Here is a 20,705-nt window from a genome sequence, read left to right as displayed (position 1 = left end):
TGTACGAAATTTCTTATTTCACAGATGGTAAAACTAAGTCACAGAGAAACTAAGTGATTTGTCCCAGGTCACACAGACCCAGGTGGCAGAATGTCTCAGGCCCATATCTTTGCAATTAAACCTGCCAGAATGGTAAATGCCAAGATATGAAGACACCAGATTTCCTTTGTAATTCAGTTATTCCACTAAGATTCTTCCTTTAACTTTTCCCTTTTTGATTCTTTTAAGAGAAAAGCAGGAATTGTCCCTTATGCTAGTACCCAGAATAATTTTATATTTTAAAGCTATAAAATTAGTTTGAATGTTTTTGCCACTCACAAGATCATTCCATGAGAAGTACTCTCACACTGACATAGGCTAAGCCCAAAAGTGCAAGACAATGTTATTAAAAGCCCAATATTAAAAATCAAAACCCCTGTATTAAAAAAAAGCATGGAAACACTTACACAGGCTTTGCAACGTATGCATTTTCATTTCAGTATTCACATGTAAACCATTCTAATACCAATTAGTAAGCAGATTTAAAACTACTATAACAGATTTAAGCTTATGTTTTCTTGGAGCTGTGACAGATCACAAGAAGCAAGACTTCTATTATTAGCTGAACTGATCCTCTTGCATGGGTCCACTCATTTAGAACAAGACTTACTCACCTCTAGATCTGACCCTGTTGCTACTGAAAAGGTAAGTATGCTTCTCTTTCTAACAGTTATCTGATTACACATGCAGTCCTCAGGTCAACACTTTCTGCATCCAAGCACCTATTTTTATGTGCACTTGAATGCACTGAAAGCGCTCAGCACATAAGGGCTTTGAAGAAAAAACAGAAGCACCTTCAGAAATAAACACATTACTTACATATCTGTTGAACATGTTGTCTGTTCTCCCAAGAGTGATATTGTTGATCAGGATCTGTGCCACTGTATCTACTCCCTCAAAAATCAAATTCACTTTCTGCCACTTTCTACAGAACATAACATACGCATGAAAAACTGTTAGAAAACCAGAGTTAACAATGCACAGGAGATAGACAATATAAAAATTTATATCACCATCATCTTTAGCAGCAGTTGCCTCAACTACCTCCAAAAATGCTTGATTTAGTGTGGCTACATTATATTTTACATAGTCAAATGAAGATGACAGCTGAAGTGGCTGAAGTCTGCAACACAGGATGTTCACATACGCACCAGATATCAGATGGGCTAGCTTCCAATTAGCCTAAGTATTACCCTTCCTCAGTTGGCAATTCATAAGTAATTTTTACCAATTAAAGAAAATAGGAAAAAGCAACTACTGAAGTGTTCTTTAGCAACAGCTTTGCAGCTGCACACTATTGCATAATTTGTTTTATTAGATACAAAAGTATTAAGCGGATTTTGAGCTGATGGATTAACTCACATTTCTGCATGAAAGATGGCACAGAACTATGTTAGACATGTCTTTACTGCATACCTGAAATCAAAAGGAGTTTTGAATGTCCTGCTATAAGTCCAGTTATCCAGTGCGATCCATCTGTACATCACGTCATTAAATCTATAGTACGGATCCTAATAACAGACCAACAAAAAGAAAATTAAAAGACTTATTTAGTCATAGTGTTACTACATGAAATGCATCATAATATTCATTAGATAAGCACTTCTTATTTCAGAGAGTCTGCAAAATCCACCTTGTTTAGTTAGTCTTGATATTCCTTTTCACCTTTGAAATAATATGTGAAAGCAAAGCTTTGGTAATATTTAATTTTACTTATATAGGTCAAAACCTGTTTGCTATAATCATTCATACTCAAACTAGAGGGAGCAGGATTTGTTTTTACATAAGAAATGACTGGGCTGGAAATTAAAAAAAAAAAAAAATCAAGACAGCTTGTGACTTAATGAGAGGAACAGAAACATGATCATCCTCATAATAATGGAGAAAGTAAGACTAATAGGATTTTAAAAGGCAAAGAAACAGCATTTTAGGCCTCTAGGGACAGCAGTGAACAAATCTCTACAGTTTAAAATAATTGCAAATACTCCAGTTGTTTCTTGTCAACTAGTCTTGATGTGTGGTAAGGCTGAATGAAATTGTTGTATTTGGAGGGAGGGAGAAAGAGAAGGAGAAGCAACACACTTTGGTTTGTTGCATAAAATTAAATGACTGCTTTTGAGAATAATGCTGCATTTATACTGAATGTATTCTTTTCCCTTTAGTCACACTAGCCAGGAAGAATAAAAGGCACAGTTGGTCTCAGATATGTCCTCAACCTTTTTGGCTGCATGCTGTATTTATTACCTTATGGTGGGTCATTATGTTCCTCACCTAGGCTGAAGGAATCAGTTACATGAACCTGATAGTGTGCAGCCTTGCACCTCATACAAAGGCAGCAGAAAGGTACAGTGCTACATCCCCACGTCAGTTCAGAGTGCAGGTATCTGGGTCAGTGACTGACAGCTCAGTTCAGTCCTCTTCAGCAGCTGCACAGCTGAACTGCTTTCCCAAAACAAAGACGAATCTCTTCTGGACTACATGACTCAAACCCAGCTAAGAGAGAGCACGGCTGCATTAAGGTTCCCTTCGATACGACTGTTCTACAGTACCAGCACAGCTCACTATCTGCCCCGAATATCCAGATTCACACTGAGGAAAATCTGCCCAGCTTTTATTTTTTTTTCTTTCTTGCTGAACCTCATTTTTTCTCCCCATTTCAGGAGTCAGTGTAGATACTACTGACATTTCTGGATTTGAAATCTTCTGAAAAACATTGTTTCATATCTCATATTTGCTTTACAACTAAGAAGGTTGGCCTCTGTAATATAAGCACAAACCAATTTACACAGCAGAGCAAAATCGTAACATCTAAGTGACTGTCCTCAGCAGCATGGTCTCATCTGGAGTCCCACAACAATATAAACATCATTCCTTGAGCCCACACAGATGGAAAGTTATTGCTTTGTCTCTAAATGCTATGCTCTATACATGAAATTTCTTACTACACGTGAGTAACAGTCAAGAAGGAAAGGTCACCTCAGTAAAACTATGACCACTGCATTGGTAATACAGTGTATTCTCTAAAAGTTAAGTCATCATGAGCTTACCAGACCAATTACTCAATTTTAAGATATCCATACCATTACTTTTATATGCAAAATATTTTGGGAATATATCTCCGACTTTTATTAAGATGAAAAATTTAAGGCTAATAAATGCATATTAAAATGCAAAATTCAGGCTCATAAAAGAAATTTCATTAAGATTACTGTATTTAGGCAATGAAAGGCAAGCGTCAAATGCCAGAGACCATGAAAACGCACTGTATGTCCTTAAAAAGCATTTGTAACAACTGTCTTGCTTTAACATTATATACTATTTTGTTTTTAGGTTATGCTTTGGAAAATGTGCATGTTTAATTTCAATCATTGCCACTTGTATGTGTGAAATATTTAACAAAAGGCAGAAGAAGCAAGCTGTAAATGCGCTATTAACAGCAGACTGTAAAGCCAAAACCAATTTGGTTAGTGGTCAAACAATCGACTTGAGTCCCTCATCAAATATCAAGACCCTGCATAAAAGAAATCTGCACTGTTTTTCCCACAAAAGCATGGATACTGAGATGTTAATGAAGAAAGACCTGACGTCTGTAGAACACAAAATTGGTTGTCTAGCAGCAGAGAGAAGTGTAGGAATGTTTCATCAGAGGCAGAAATTACATCATCAGATGAGTTCTTACAGCAGTTTATGAACAGAGCTGCTTGTTTAAATCTCCTCAGAGCTACTGCAGATCCTTTTTCCTGAAAGGGCTTTCTTCTTCTGTATTAGTCTAAAGCCTTAGAACTCCAAGAAATGCATTGACCGCTAAAATATGTGTCATAGGAGGTGCTAATTAGCCCCTTCTGACTGGTACTAATACTGTTTCTTCCTCACAGGCATCCATATTTTGGATGGGAAGCTCCTAGTTCTGTGTACCTTTCTATAAACTTAACTGCTTACTGATACCATTGCTACATAACTAGTAAAACAGCTTATATATCACACAGAAAAGCTGTTAAATGCTAATATTGGTTAGTCATTTTAAGCATTACAAATGTTGCTTGTTGTAAAATCAGTCATGTGGAAATGTTCAAGAAATAATTTTAAGGCAGTTCTCAAGGTTGAGGAAAAAATGCATGACCACAACAAAGTCCTGTAAGAAAGGGAAATGACTTCTCCAATACACTTGTGAGATTAATGACTTTTTCATTATCAAATGCAACTGTTTTGAGTGCTGGAAGATGTACCTATAGAAGTCAAATTATTGGATTTGTCCTGAAACAGAATTTCAACCCACATTAAATCAGCTCACATTAAAATTAAAGGTTTATTTCTGAAAACTGGATGAAAAAAGTTTAAAACTCTTAAGGGCACTGGGCGAATTTGAAAGATGGTAGGAAATAGACTGCACATGTATTAAATATATTTCACATTCATTAGCTCAACATGTTCCTGGACGCAAGACAGAGAGAGGTGGAGTCAACTACAGCTATTTATAAATCCCACCAAACATGACAGCCTTGCATTTTCCTGCTTCCTGCAATTTGGGGAAAAATTCTGAACTATTCAAGATGCCTGCCTGTTTGTTCTCTGCTTACAACTTCAATGCTGTAAGCAAGCAGCAAATCACCTGCTAAGATGAGGTAAAAAGCCCTGCTACAGAGCATCAAAAGAAAGCAATTTCCAGTTCGGTAACGGGACATCAGCAGGACTTCAAAACCACTAGCCCCACTAAAATGAAGGCACTGCCAAACTAGATGGAAACTCCTCCTTGCAATGATTTTAAGGGAATATTGAAAAGCTACAGTCACATAAGCTAAGAGCTTCCCGTGGTAAGCAGGAAATAGATGAGACACGAACACATCCGAAGCGAGGCTCAAAGCTCAAGTGAGCAAGTTGTGCCAGGCACACGCCGGCCCCACGAAGGGCCAGCTTCAGGCCACCGTGCAACCAGGAGTCTAAAGGAGCACGGCGCAAACACCTGAATGACACCAGACAGTCAGCAGGATCTAGGTGGAAGATCAGCGTGTAATAAAATGAAATGTAATAAAGGGAACAAAACCCAGATTCCTTTGCCTTAGCCTACTTTTGTTATGATCTAATTTGAAACTGCCTTGCATGCTCTTCTCTCATAAATCAACTCTGCTGGTATTTTATAATGTACACGGTAAGAAAATCCTGCTGATGTAACCAATTACCCAAATAAAACTTGCAAGTGATATTTCATGGTTTACAGTTTAATGATTTTGCTGTCGCCAACTTTAGACTGGAAGCTAAATAGTTAAGATACTTACCTATATCCACACACTCCCTGATATCTGAAGCGATAGCACTCAGGACATTTACACAATTTTCAGCAAGCCCAGTTTCACATATTTACAGTTTGAAGTCAAACTGAACTAACAGTAGTGATGAATGGATGGTATTCTTGGAACATGAGTTTTGGAAGTTCATCCTACAGTGATTCATTTTCAGTAGTTACTCTAACAAAGCAGTAAACTGAATGTAACCTTCTGCTCAAGATGTGTTACAGCTGAACACTGAGCCGGATACTACTAAAGAGTTAATTAGCAAGATATTAATACCCACTGCTTAATATTCTTTGAATACTCTGCTGTATTTAAAAGGCTACTATAACTTTTATCTATTTTAACTTTACAAGCATTCCAAAGATAAACTTGAGTGCCCTTTAATAATAATATTATAATAATAATATTCATTCTAAGTTTCACTAAGGCTTTTGAACGCTTCCACATATGTTCACACAACTCAACAAAGCATATATGTTTTAATGGAAAATAATATATTTGTATTAATCAACTACTTCATCAATCGATGTTATTTAACCTGTTAGAACCACACAATACCCAATGCAATTGTTTCCTGGCTTGCTCTGAAAAATCTAAGTTACAATGAAGTGTCAGAAAATACACAACAGTATATTTTATATAAATGCAGAAAAAGCTACAAAAATTCACACTACAGTACAGAACTGCAGAAATATCACTTGAGATACATAAGGTTCTGTCTCTTCTAATATATTCTAACACCCAAGTATGACCAAGACCGCCATAACCGTCTGTGTCAAGTGCATGCCCTTGTTGTATAACGGGGCAGAAACTGCAGTGTTATCCAGCCCCTATATTAGCATCGCAGTTGCAGACCCCCCCAATAGTTCTTTACAAATCAAAGCTGTCATTTGTGACAGCTAATAAGACAAAACAGCCTTTCTGTATGAATGCAAACGGCTGCCAGATGAGAAAATCCAGCTACAATAGCCATATTCATCAGAACTGAAATTTTATAGGAGTCACCTGCCAGCAGAAATGGCATCATGCAGTACTTGGATAGTACATGCTTGAGGAGGACTATTTCTAGCACAAAGATTTAACACACAAGTTACCTGCTGATACGTCTTACTTATCAGAACTGTGCCTGAAAGAAAATACTACACTGACAGTAGTTAAAAACAAAATCTTCAGACAAAATGGTTTCTGCAAATCTTCTTTTCTCCAGAGATGTAGGGTTAGCAATAGATTCGCTGCAAGTTGGCAAAATGTCTGCACTTATACTTGAGCTTTGCACTAACTTTATTCAAGTGACTATTTACCCTTGTTTATGTGCATTTCTCATGTCTTTTTTAAATTTTACATGGAAATAGTTGTAAGACCTAGAGAGTTCTAATGAAATGTTAGTAAAACAACACAGCTGAACACATACTCTGATGCTATCTTCTGCCCTTAGAGCTTTTATCATTGTTAATCCAGCATTTGAACTACATTGGTTGAACACAGAAGAAAATAATACTTCAGTAGAAAACTCAAAAGTATCTTCCCCAAGAGCATTTTCTAAGGTATGTTAATTTGGTGCACTCAGAAACATGTGTTCAACCAGTGTCTATTTTATAAACCAAAGAGTAAAGACATCTCTAGAACGAATGCAAAGAGGATCCAGAGAGATGAGTAACAAATGCTCAGTGTCAGACAGATGTCAAATGTACGGCCTGCACAGCAGATTAAAGTGAGGCTACAAACACGCAATCAGCTAGAGCATCCCTGGGGAAAACCAGTTTGTGCATCAACCTAAATTTGAAATGAACCACACACTGATAAATAAGTTGCTTGCAGTCTACTCTTGCAATCTAAGCCACATTTTGCAGACTTAATATCCAGCAACTTATTCTTGCTGTCCTCCTTCCCCTCATTTGTAAGATGCCCACTAAGCTATATTGTTGGAGTAGGCCCTCCCAAATTTTGCTTTAAATTTCTGTTTTGTGTGCTAATCCATGAAAAATTCCCAAGGATACAGAAGCAGAGGATGCAGTGCTATTTGCCGTTTGCAAATCACACGGAAAAACAACACATAGATTTCACCAGGTCGCTGAATATATGGGTCTCGCTATCCAGAATAATTTAGTTCCCACTGGCTTTGTTATCCTTCTTCCTGGTACAGCTTTTCAGACCAATCTTCGCTTTTGATTACAAGCAGTAAGCTTTTGGATTGCTGGTCTAGTGACATTTTCAGTGGGATGAATAAAAATCCTACACTCCACAGCAAAGAGCAAGAGGATCAAACGAAAAAAAACACTCAAGACCAAAGCTTTTGTATTTAGGCAACTATAATAAAACTCCTAATTGTACATGTGACACAACACCAAAAAGGACTGATTTTCAGAGATAACGAGCACTGAAGAAGAAGTGGAGCCACCAGTGCTCTATGCCTCTAAATTTCAAGCTGCATGCATACTTTTGTATAAATAGGAATATAGGAATATGAATTTAGGCAGCTGCATTTGAAAACATTTGGTCATAAGCATTTTCACTACAATGAAGAAACCTCAGCACAAACAGCTGAGCCACACTTAGCAGCATGAAGCTACATGTTGCAACAAATTATGTCACTCCCTCCAAACAACCTAGGTTTGCTCTTTGCAGAATGCTACAACTACAATGGCAGGGATTGATCACATTTAACATTATCTGTGATAGATCTGAAATCTGCTAAGGCTGCTCCTGTATTTCAGTATGCTCTCCATTCTATCTTGTAAACAAAAATGTGATTTTAAAACAATTTCATTATCCTGATGCAAATACACTTCTTTCTGTAAACTGGGCTTTGCTAAGCTGAGTAAGAATGGGCCTAAATTGATCTTAATTTACCTTACACACATACACAGAGAAACAAGTTAGCTCATTCTGAGCTTGGAACTAGCCAGACAACGCTGGGTCCAGTCCAGAGGTCTGGACTGGACTACTAGTCTTCTAGTGAAGTATTGTGGTTAACTCAGCTCCTCGGCAGAGTGTACTAATCCTAACACCACCAATTTAGCAACAGTTTCCAGACTACAGCAGGTTCATACCCAGCCATACCAGCATGTGCTTGGAGCAAGTTCATACTTGTATTCACGTAAACATGTTCTAAGTGTCCACAACCAACCATCATCGATTTAATTAGCCAAGCACCCATCTACCCACTAGCAAGACCCATGCTGCTGGCCAGCAGGCTGACTAAGCTTTCGCACTTCTGCACGCTTGGGATTCTGCCCAGACACATGAGAGTTCATGATCGCAGCCTCATTTCCAAATACCATGCTGCTGCTTAAAATTACTAAAATTACAAGTCAGTTTACAGCAATGCAGCTAAATTAGCAATCCTATTCTCTCACTTCATAAGAGTACTTAATGTGAGTAGTTAAATGTGAGTCTTTCATTACGTCATTATCTTGTGTGCGTGAGTCAGTGCACTGGTCACAGTTTCTCCTGAATGATTATTCACACTTTTTATAGCAACACCTCCCAGCACAGGTGAAGATCTGAGACATTCAGCTTATCTTATGCACTTTTGCATGGGAGAAACTGGCACAGTTCTCTTCACTGATCCTCCATACAGTCTACCTGCCCACTGCACTTTTTAAAACTTTGGAAAAGCCACTTAAAAACCTTAATTGCATATGTTCAAAATGTCATGTCACTTAACACACAGATGTCGAAACAACAGCTCATCATGGCTCAACTTATCCCTTCTTAGTGTATGTACTTTTCTAATGCTGACTATTTCTTTTATCTAGCAATGACACTCTTTGGAATCTATTATTAGTACCAGGATTCCCAACCTATGCCAACACAGAATAATGCTAAAATTATCCTGCCCAAAGTGAAGTCACTTTCTCCTTATATCTAACTTGAGTCAGAGCACAGCAGGATAATAATCTGAAGAATAAAAATTAAATAATAGAAAATATAAAATGCATGCACCTAGAATGTATTTTTCAAATAAAAGCTGTATGAGAAATGCAACACTGAGCCCACAATAAATAAAATATATAGATATGTCTGATATGCTCAGACAACGTACGACAGTACTTCAGCGCAGCAGTATATTTATCAGTTTTATAAATGATTTTGTTAACTTCACTACATTTTATTTCTTTTCCTTGTTCCAGGTACGCATTTCACTTTCCACATATTTCCTATTAAAAAGGCATCTTATTTTAATGATGACCCAGTTGGTGCCATGTTTCTTGTCAGGTCTTAGTGACAAGCAGCTTATGCTAGTATTTGGGTAAACTTTGCTATCAATCTACAACTGCAGTTTTGATCATTTGTCCCAGAAAGAGGTCACTATGTTTTCATAAATCTAAAAACGGTAATAGTAAACAGAAGCAGCAGAGCTTCTTGAAAGTGTTAAGGCAGGAACTAGTCTTTCAAATGTAACAGTTTTACTGGTTTGAGAATCTACTTCCCTCAGGCAGCATGGGAATATACAATCTCAACTGTTCTGATGTGCTCTGCAAGTGTTAAAAAGGATTTTTAATGGACTGAAATCCCTAGATTTCTTGCAACAAGCCAAACTTCAACAGGGTAGGTTTAGCTTTTCATTCTTTTGAGGTAATATTGTAGGTAAACATGACTTACACACTGTGATGATATAGTAGGTATCTGATGTCAGCACCTTGGTTCCATGTCAAAACCACAGAATCTCACACACCACAGAGCACGGGCTGGTTTGTATTTGTATCCCTGGCCAAATTTGTGACTGCTCTGTCGTGGATAACCTCCAGTTACCCACCTGAGGATACTGCAGCCACCAAACCTTTTGCCACTCGAGGGGCTAAGGAAACGAAGTCTGACTGCTGCACCAGCTAGCAAAATCTGCTGTGGTTGAGGCAGCTCCCGCGACAGAACGGTTTTTTGAGGGGTGAGGGGGTTGCCTCTAACCACGCTTCTGGAGATCTCACACGGGGAGCTGGGGAGCTCGGTTTTTTCCTCTGTGGCAGGCTGCGCACTTCGGAGCAACAAGGCGGGTGCGAGGCCTCTCCTCGGGCGCCACCGCATCGCAGCGCCCTGCCTGGGTCTCCCCACCGCGCCCCACGCACGGCCGAACACGGCCCCACCGTCGGGGCGCCGCCAAGGGCGAGGGGGAGCCGGGCCAGGTGTGCCGGCGCGGCGGCCTACCGTACCTGGATGAGGCCCCGGCGGTGCAGGGCGGTGTGCACGCAGCCCGGCACCTCCCCTCGGAGCACCACCGAGCCATTCCCGTTGCCCAGCCGCCAGCTCCCCCGCAGGCTGTGCACCTCCGGGCCATCCACGGCCGAGGCGCCGGCCCGGCCCGCAGCCGCCACCAACAGCGACAGCAGCAGCGCAGGTCGGCCCATAGCGGTGGCCGCCCGCCCTCCGGACAGCCGGCATGGCCGCCGGGAGGAGCGAGCGGGCGGCTCGAATGCAGCAGCGGCCACGCGCCACGGCCGCCTCATCGCCATAGCCCACGGAGACGCTGCTGCGGGCCGACGGACGGACGGGGAGACAGCCCGGGCTGGGGTGGTGGTGGTAGAACCGGTCCTTGCGACCGCCGTCGACTCGGCCACGTCCTCAGAGAGCTGGGGCGGCGCTTCGGACCGTTAGCGGCCGTTGGGGGTGGGGGCGGGACAGGCGGGCGCGCACCTCCTCCCGCCGCCCGTTAACGGCTCCTCCGGGCGGCAGGCGGCTCTGCGGTCCCGCTGTGAGGAAGCGGGGGTGGGGTGGGGAGGAACGATGGCGCTGCTGAGGATGAGCCAGCGCGGCCCCCCGGAGGATTTCCAGTTAGCTGGGGAGCGGCTCTGCCCCGCCTTTGAGCGCAGCCCGCGTTGGACGTCCCTGTGAGCAAGCAAGGATCCCACAGCCGCTTTCCCGCCCCCTCCCCGGACACTTGCACGAACTCGCCGTCCAAATGACTATTTAGGCAAGTCGTGAGGACAGAAAGGCTTACCGAGCAGGGCATACACAGTAACGCCAGAAGAAAGAAAGAAAAAAAAAAAAAAAAAGTGGCTTTTTTTGCTCCAGGAAGAGGCACAGTGGAACAGTGATAATAGGTGCAGTATAAATTTACAAATCTTTCAGATGTAGCAAATTTATGTAGAGCTCTAGAAAGCTGCAGTGAAATGGGAGGAATGAGGAAGAGCTGTGACAACACTGCAACAGGTACTTCCAGTATTGGAGATTTTATATGGCCTCAGGCTTCCACCTCCTTTTTCCCATAAAATTACAGAGGCATATAAAACTGGAATAAACGTCATGGACATCTCATTAAAAAAAAGTACTCTGGTTTCTCATGAAGCAGTGCTAGCACTGTTGCTGTGGATTTTGTTTATAAAAATTGAGTATGTTCATCTGCAAAGGAGCAGAAAGGTCAGGTCCAAAGAAACAACCTGAGGTATGGTTTCCAAACCAAGCTTTCCTGTGTGCCCTTGCTAGCTTAATCCCTTCATTCATAGCCCAAAACCAGGAATTAAAGCAACAAGTTCTTAAATGGTTCCATGGAAGGAGCAAAAGGCAATCAGTGGCCTGAGCTACTCTTTTAGGGGTAGCCAGCCACCTTACTCCATGCTCTGTTTCCACTGAACCCTGGCCTAGATCACCTCCATGAATTGAAAATGTTTCACACCATGGCATGGTTGCACTTGTTCTAGCTGTTCCTCCAGCTGAAGCTGTACAGCAGGTGGAAAACAGCTGTGCAATCCACTGAATCTCACTTCACAATATAGAAAAGTGCTCAGACTTTGAAGACTCTCACAATCACAAGAGTGACTAGCAACTAGCCCACATACGTGCCAAAGGTTGTGACAACACAAAACAGAAGAATATCCAAGAACATTGAAGACCAGACTCCCTGTATGCCTGTTCAGCTGTAAGCAGGTTAGAAAGCAGTTGGTTTGCTTTTCTTCCGATACAAATGGCTTTATTCCTTTGCACAACTCATCCTGAAGTTGAAAATGCTCACTTCAGCAGCCGCTCCATGACCATAGCATATGGTTTATAGCATTTTGGGGTGGGTTGTGGGTTTGGAGGTTTTTTTATTGGTGGTTGAGGGTTTTTTTTTTGTTGTTTATTCTTAAAGCATAGTTGATTAAATGAATGTTCCATTTGGATTTGTGTAATTTTTACTTCATTTATGAACCAGGTCAGAATTTTGGTCAGATAGGTAATTTGCTGTCTCAGAATACACTTAAGTGAGAAGGTGAAATATGCTTTAAAAACAGAAAATCTTGCAAATTCCTTTAAAGAAGTAATGCTACCAGTAGTGTCACTTATCTTCCTGTTACTATTTTTTTTTCTTTTAACAGAAGAGTCAGGTGACTGTGCATACAAAGAAAGCAAACTACTAACTGTGTGTAGGTGCATACACGTGATTCTGCATAGAAATGCAGCCAACCAACAGCATTCAAAGAAACCCCAATTAACTGCAGGACTTTATTCCATTTCTGTCCTTACGTTTTCTTATTGTCTGTAATTATAGACTGTAAAATTAGAGGAGGAAAGAATACATAAAGCACCTTGGGATGCTAAAGAGTTAATTACTTTAACAACATATATACAATTCATACACCAAATCGCTTAAGAACAAAGTGTGACTGACACAAAAACATGCTGTTGCTCCTGGTATGCAGCACAGAATGCAAGAGAGAACTGCAGACAAGAACAGAAATACCAGAAAGCTCCTGGCTTTCACAAACCTAATTCAGCACACCATAAGAATCCACCCTAGATATGTCTTTAAAACATTACTGAACATGGTCAACATGCCTTTATATTTTTGATCCAAATCCTTTTGAGCTGACAACCCTTCATTTCAACACAATATAAAAATGCCAGTCCTTCCATTCACCTATCATACAAAAAAAAAAAAGAGTACACTATGTAACCACAGGTGATTTTTTTCACCTGTGAGAGCACAGGGGGGCAAAGTTCTGAGAAATTCTGGTCCACAGAGAGAAACAGGAGCCGATCATCTTTTTGTTACTCTGAAGAAATCTCTGCTACCATCTTCAAAAAGGGATGGCTGGGACCCATACTGTTTGGCAGCAGCAGTCTGTGCAGAAATTTAGCTGTTGGAACAGTTACTGCATGGGTATTTTTAAGACTGAGTAACCCACATTCAATATATTGACTGAAATGCAGGTCCCATTTCAGTTCAACTCCCAGTCATCTTTTTGTGAGATTGGCGAAAACCTTCTATCATCGTAGAAGACTGAGTTACTCCAACTGGCTTTGCATGTTGTAGAATTCAGTCAAAATTAGTATCTTCTCACCTTTAAAAGTTCAGACTATAAAATCATTATACATAAATAATAGAAAGCCTTGTTCTCTTTCTGCCCTCATCTGTCAATAAGTAATGCTTTCAGGACGATCAATTCAGCCTATTTTCCTTAAATTCACTCATACAACACTAAAAGCATTTAAACACTGTAGTGCTTCTTGAGAGATCTTGTAGGATATTATTTCTCAAGAAGCAGATTTACAGAGAATTAAGTTTTAGTGCTACCAAAGAAAAACTGCAAGCTGGCTTTTTTTTTTTTTTAATAAATCTTTTTCAGCAAGTCATGTGGTAGCTTCCCAGTAAGAAGGAAACTGCATTTCAAGATGTTTACTGTACTTCCGTGTTTTCTTTGCCTTTTATTCTTTCTGCTGAAGACTGACTGGAGCAACACACATACACAAAACTCAACCTAAAAACAATGCTGTAATTAAGTATTCTGAGAACATGCTGTTTCCTTGTTCAAGGCTTGTAATTAAGTCATGTCTCATTTCCATGTCCCAGTTTTAAGGTTTGGGTTTTGTTTGTTTGAGGGTATTTTTAAATGAAAGACATTTTTATGGTTTAAAGATACTAGAGTCTCAAAGGCTGAGGTGTTATCTTTTAAAATATTAAGACACAAAGCAAGACCTTTTGTGTGGCTTTCTTTTACTGTGTACCACATGCAATTTCTTTCTGAAATGCCACAAATTTAGGAGGTTACTACAATTCTTACTTTATGATACTGCAAGCAGATATTCTTTATCAACTAAGACAAAAAGCTGAAGGCAAAACCATGCCTTCGGCTCTATTACAATAAATTCAGAGTAGTTCCATTGAAACTGCCCGAATTCTGCCATGTTAATCCAGAAGTCTTATGTTTCCAATTGCTATGCAACCTCTATCATCACAACAGGCTGCTGCTTTCTCTTTCAAATTCATGTCCAATGAGTTCACGCAAAGGTTTTACACAAACAGGTTCTCACAGATTTGGCTGCAGTACTTTAAGATATTACTGCCCCCACCTGTCCACCCCGTACCATTCTTCTGCTGAAGGTTACCACCTCTGAAACAAAACAGGACTTGCGTTCACACTAGTCCATACTGGGACTTGCTATCTCTTTTGGTAACTGTACAGCACTGCAGATACCACCACCAACAACCATTTGTCAAAGATGCAAAACAACTAAAGGATCATCTACTTTTGGGATTTTTGCATAGATGCAGCAATATTGATACAGATATGTTGGATAAATACTGGTGTAAAACTGGACTGGTGTTTGCATGACTGCAAATAGCTTCAGACAGTACAGCACATCTGCTTGAAAGCCCTACAGCTCCTCAACATAATGCCTGTCCTGTTTCATGACTGCCTCTGCAAAACATAGGACTGCAGAGCAAAACAGTTACTCTCTAGGCTGGCATAAAGGCAACACGGTGCAGGGAGCCCTCCAGCTATGGATTTGTAAAGGACAGACAGAAAGAACACATTTCAGTCATTATTCTGCATTTTTCTTGAATTCCATCCAAAAAGGATGTTAAAAATAAAATGAGGAAATAAATTAACATTGCTTTTAGATGAGGAGACTATTAATACATTACTGGAAGACAATATTGTACTGGGTTATCATGAGCAAAATACAAAATTACAATCTAAGCGGTATGCCTAAATTTTCTTTCATAATTATTGCAAAGTCTGTAGGTCATTGCAAGGGGATTTCCTTAGCAAACAAAATTACTCAACACTAACAATCACAAGTAATTAAAAATAAGTGTGTGGAAGGGAAGCTACTGCTCCAGGCAAATGCTATATGGAGGGGGGGGGGAAAGGCAAAAAATAGGTAATAATTTTAAAATTGCATAAGCAGGAAGGCAGGTGATACCTTGAGTACACCCTCAAACTTCATCAGGTATGCTGGTGCATCAGGTATGCTGGTGCAAAAGCCTGTATTTATACCTCTACCTAACATCTTGTTTTGAGATGGGCTCAAACCACAGGATTTAGGCTTCAGGTCACCACCTTCCAGCATGACCAGATTTCTAAGGACAAGTTCTTTAGAAGGTAGAATTCCCATAACTTTTATTCTCTTCAATTTATAAAACAATTTTGAAACAATCCTAATCTATTCAGAAGATTATGTAACTGACCATTGTCATTTACCCTTTGTCTCATGAGCAGCAAGGTTACTGTCTTAAGACTAGGTATGGTGCTGTCCAAGCTCCCTGTGAACTCATTAAAACAATGAAAATATATCTAGAATCAAAATTTATTCTCTGGTACTTACAGAAAATCAGTAGTACATATGGGGACATTATGGAACAGTTTGCTAAGCCTTTCTTAAAGGTCTAAAACTAGACAGTCATCTGTGACCACAATACAACGTATGACTCATCCCTAAACGCCTACAGTTCAATCCCTCAAAACGCAGGTATCACAGGTAACAAACTGTTTCTCCCATGACGGAAGTTTGAGAGGTTTCACCAAGTCTTACTAACACTGTATACTGCTCTTGGCATTTTGTCAGCTGAGTGCAGGACATACCAAACAGATTACGCTAAATATGAAACATCTATCCAGCCAACTATTGTAATGAATGTTTTCCATGCAGGTGAGTATCATGAGAATGTCAACAAAAAAATTATAGCTGATAAATTGGGTAAGTAATCTTAAATGGATTTGGAGTTGCCAAAACAGCTAGGAGCTGCATTTCTTTTTCCAGCTCAGTCCACTGGGGCAGGTAAGGACCTCCATTTCTCAAACCTTTAACTGAGGGTAACGCATCTGGCTTCAGCACTAGGACAAACTCTGTCCAATCATTTCTGCAGAAGTGACCCTAATGCAAGCACCGGGGAATATTCAAAATAACTTTACTGAAAGCTGTGGGTACTCAAGAGACACTTTTTTCTCCCTCTTGCAAGATTAATGATTATTTCAAGCACCTACAAGAATTGCCAGAATTCTTAATCAACAAAGCTCCCACTGAATCGACTCAAGCCCCACTTATGCAACAGCATAACCCAAGAGCCTGCCAACATACGGAAAAAATCTTCACTTGTCTAAATGACTCCAATGCAAACCCCTTACATAAGAGAACTCCAACTTCACGCAGTCCAGGATGTTACATTCTGCAGCACCCACTGCACTGGTACAAACACCTCAGGAGTAAGAGTTACAGAAATTGACTCACGCACGTTCATCAAGCAGACATACTTTAATACAGGCTGTATTTTTTTCCCCTCCAAGTTACTTAGTACATAAACAGCACTAAAAATACTACTTTATACATATCCATCTGTAAAAAAAGCATTACGTATTCATTTCTCATCATAACAAAAAGGAAAGACTACTGCAGCAAAGACAGACAGTAAGGAGTACTAGAAGCATCCCACAACATCTCAAGTTGGAAAGGACCCATAAGGATCAAGTCCAACACCCTGCTCCTCACAGGACTAACTGAAACTAAACCATATGACTCAGAGCATCATCCAGCTGCTCCTTGAACTGACAGGCTTGATGCTGTGACCACTTCCCAGGGAGCCTGCTCCAGTGACCCTCTCAATGAAAGTCCTTTTCCTAATGTCCAGTCTGAACTTCCCCTGACGCAGCTTCATTCCACTCCCTCATGTCCTGTCATACTCCCATACTGACTACACATTTCTTGGTTTGGTACTAGTCAAATTTTTAGTATTTTGATACTTGCAGTGGAAGCAGGGAAGACAGGCAGTAGTTTTATGGCTAGAAACATAGTAAAGAGCCTTAGGAATTTGAAAAGAACCTTGTCTCTTCAGCTCAGTCCTTAGTGAAAGAAAGGCCCTGACCTCTTCAGGGAGTGGCTACGTTAAGATACTACTCACACTCAATTCGTTTACAGCTAAATTCACAGCCCAGTGGATCCAAATAATCTGGTGCCAAATTACTGCCTCTACCTTTAATAGCTGCTGCTACAAGTGTCACAGTTCCATGGAAGAGCTCTGTTTTCTCTCACCACTAGGACTGCAGATAGGCACAAAGGCAATGGAAGCCTGTACAAAAGGATCTAAAAAACACAGAGTGAACAGCCACCTATTTTTTTGGAACTTTTATATTCTAGCAAAATAAACAGCATTCAGCAAACAGTCATTTCCAAAGGCTCTCAGTTAAAAGGGCTTCTTCACCACAGGAAGCTGTCATGACTCCAAAAGGTTATTAAGCACTCACAAAGTTTAAGATGCTAAATCATCTTGAAAACCTATCGTTCAATAAAGTGTCTATTATGTTGATCCCTCAGCATTTTCTGAATACAGTTTATCAGCAGCAGTCATATTGACAAATACAGTTTTAAAGGCCTGGAACAACACCCTGAGGAATTTCAATCACACCAAAAAGATACTTAAAACCATCTAAAAAAAAATTAGGCAACTTCATGTAATGAAGTAGTTCAATATGCCTAGCAAGTTGACAAAAAAACAATTTTTCCTCAATATTCACTTTGGAGTCCATACCTGGTCACAGCCATGAAGGTTTACCTGGAGGACAGAAGGGTACAACTAAGCTTCCTTCTGCCATCTCCTGCTCTGGCAGTTAACAGTGGACAGCTTAAAGCTGACACGAGAAAGCCACTGCATGACTGGAAAGAGTCACTCATTGTTTAGTGAACATATCAGTTGCAATTTGAACTTGGAGATTTTTCAAGACCTCTTCTGTTTTGTTGTGTTCTCTTAATACCAAGGATGCTGATCCACTGTTTATCCTTCCAGCTTCCTGGCAATGACTCGTAATCTTGTAACCACAAACTATGATTACTACTACTTCCTCCTCACAGAACTTTTCTAGAGGAGCTTATCAGTTAGCTGCAGCTGGCTCAGAAGGTACAGCTGGCTGCCCTCTCCACTGTCCACACCCTAAATTATTCACGATGTATGTGTCAGCATATGCTACATGGTAACTTCTCTTTAAATACTCAGTGAGACTGACAACATTGAGCTCTTCCCCATCACTCTTTGTCCCCGTGCACCTGCACTCTAGATTCCTAGTCCTAGGAATCACCTATACTCATCCAACCTAAAAACTTATGTTTCTTAACCTATTTTTTTCAGTATTTTTACAAGCTCTCCTCCCAACTAGAACCACTGCTGCAATTCATAAAAGATTCTAAGTTACCCCTTCTCCCTTTCTTCATACTTTCCACCTCAAATAACATCACCTGCCCTAGCAATTGCATAAAATACTAGCTCATAATTTAGAAGCACATGGAGCTCCCAGACACTACCTAGCTAAATTACCTGAAAGAGATTCCCCATCAGACCAGGGAAGGCAGCAAAAAGCAGCCCTATGTAGCAGGGTAGGTGTGTGTACAAGAAACGGGCAAAAAGAAGTTCAGATCTCCAAAGGGTGGAGACAAACATTGCCAGGTGGTTGTGGGAAAGAAAACAAGGTTACAAGGGCTCATTGGTCAACTATAACCTATTTCTGTATCAGGTCTCCTGCCCTGTGAACCAGAAATGTTCTGGCTTCAGTTAAGAAGCAAGTGGCAACTTCTCTTTTAATCTTCTTCTTTTTTTGTTTTTTCCTTTTTCTGTAAAGCCCAGCATAATATGTGTGGCCAGTAAGACGCCACATCAGCCATGTTAAAAAAAAAAAAAAAAAGCAGCAGCAGCTGCTTTAAGGAAATAGCTTTACATCCAAAAGTTTCAAGGTAACTGGTCAATGGCTTTCTGCAAGCCTGCCCTTTCATGTTTTTGTTCCGAAAAATTGGAATATTTTTCTACATCAGTCATATCAGTATCAGAAAGAATACTACGTGCAAAAATATGCTTCAGGGTTACCTGCATTTTCCCAAAAGCTTGAGTTTTCTCATACAGAATGCATTTTTACTTCTTTCCCAATTTAGAAATAAAAAGTTAAGGCTATCAAAATTCACATCCTTTGCACCGAAATAGTAATTCTGAGTGTGAAGTGCAGCACATATGAAGTAGGAGTGGAAAAAAGCCTAGCTAAATTACGTAACAGCCACCTACCTACCTCTGCTCTAATTCAACTGCTTGGGATTGTGTGATGACACCTTAAAGTGCAGCTTCCAATGAATTTGGAATGGATTCTCAGGAAACATAAATCATTATGTTCATATTCTCATGAAATACAACCCAAACTGTAAAAACATTAAGAGCAGTTAGTGCAGTCAACAATAGAAACGGGGTCATGATTCATTTACGCAAGTTCTACCTCTTATGCTGGTTAGACTCACTATCTGCACTTGTCCCATGGCAGCTCGTTACTGAGTGCAGAACTCATTCCCAAGCAAACCATGAACTCCCAAACCAAAGGATTTGTATACTACAAAAAATTGGGGTCACAGGAGGCATACACTAGTCTACATTGTATGTGCTTAACTACACGCTTTGGCTTACACACTTCAGTTAACTCTTTGTAGGCAAACTATGAGAAACTCTGTTCTGCTTTTTATAGCACTACTATTTACTAATGTAAAACTTCCATTTTCTGACTGCATGAAAAACCCTCCATTATTTATGCAAAGTGAACAGTATTAAGCACCCCAACTATATAAAAATGATTGTATCCCAAAGATTTTATAGTGTTACTACTACATTTTAAAAATATACCATAATAGTTTGCAAACTAAGCTTTAAGCTTCTGCAAAGCCACATTCATTCTCTGGGGGGGGGGGGGGGGGGGGCTTGCATTTATTTCTACTACATATAACAGGAAACTTGCAGAATTACACAGTGGCTTAACAGACACTAATGGCACAGTGCCTTTATAGGCTTATATGGTAAGATTTTCTACTCATTATAGCATCACTGAAGCAAGAAAGCCTTCTCCAAACATCATGCATCTGACTTGCACCTATTGTAATTGAACTGGCTAATGTATTTCTATATTGCTTATCTTCTGGCCTTTCAAAAAAAAAAAAATCCAAAACCTCTCAGAGGTCAGCATTGTGGGTTCTAAAAGCAATCTCCTGAAACTTTAAGGAATGAAATCCTCACTGGGCTTCACAGTAAGGAGAAAAACTGAAGAAAGGATGGAGTGGAAGAACACAGGTATGCAAAAGCTGAGCAAAACACACAAAACAAACAAACAAAAACCCGGTAAAATTTGACCTTCTAAGTTTGTCAAGGCACATACGTCAGTGAGACCA

At 40.1% G+C, this 20,705-nt stretch overlaps 1 protein-coding gene across 1 annotated transcript in view; it reads right to left on the bottom strand.

Annotated features, from left to right (window-relative positions):
- Positions 1–10,911, bottom strand: part of MANBA (mannosidase beta) — a 47,830-nt gene extending 36,919 nt beyond the window's left edge. Inside the window, 3 exon segments of the mRNA XM_075751520.1 lie at positions 859–964; positions 1,456–1,550; positions 10,478–10,911. Coding sequence (XP_075607635.1) covers positions 859–964; positions 1,456–1,550; positions 10,478–10,777 — 501 coding nt within the window. The 5' untranslated portion in view covers positions 10,778–10,911.
- Between the last annotated feature and the right edge of the window lie 9,794 nt (positions 10,912–20,705).

The sequence above is a fragment of the Balearica regulorum genome, chromosome 4 (genome assembly GCF_011004875.1).
Source record: "Balearica regulorum gibbericeps isolate bBalReg1 chromosome 4, bBalReg1.pri, whole genome shotgun sequence".
NCBI classification, from domain to species: domain Eukaryota; kingdom Metazoa; phylum Chordata; class Aves; order Gruiformes; family Gruidae; genus Balearica; species Balearica regulorum.
This window is presented reverse-complemented; position numbering and strand designations above follow the sequence as displayed.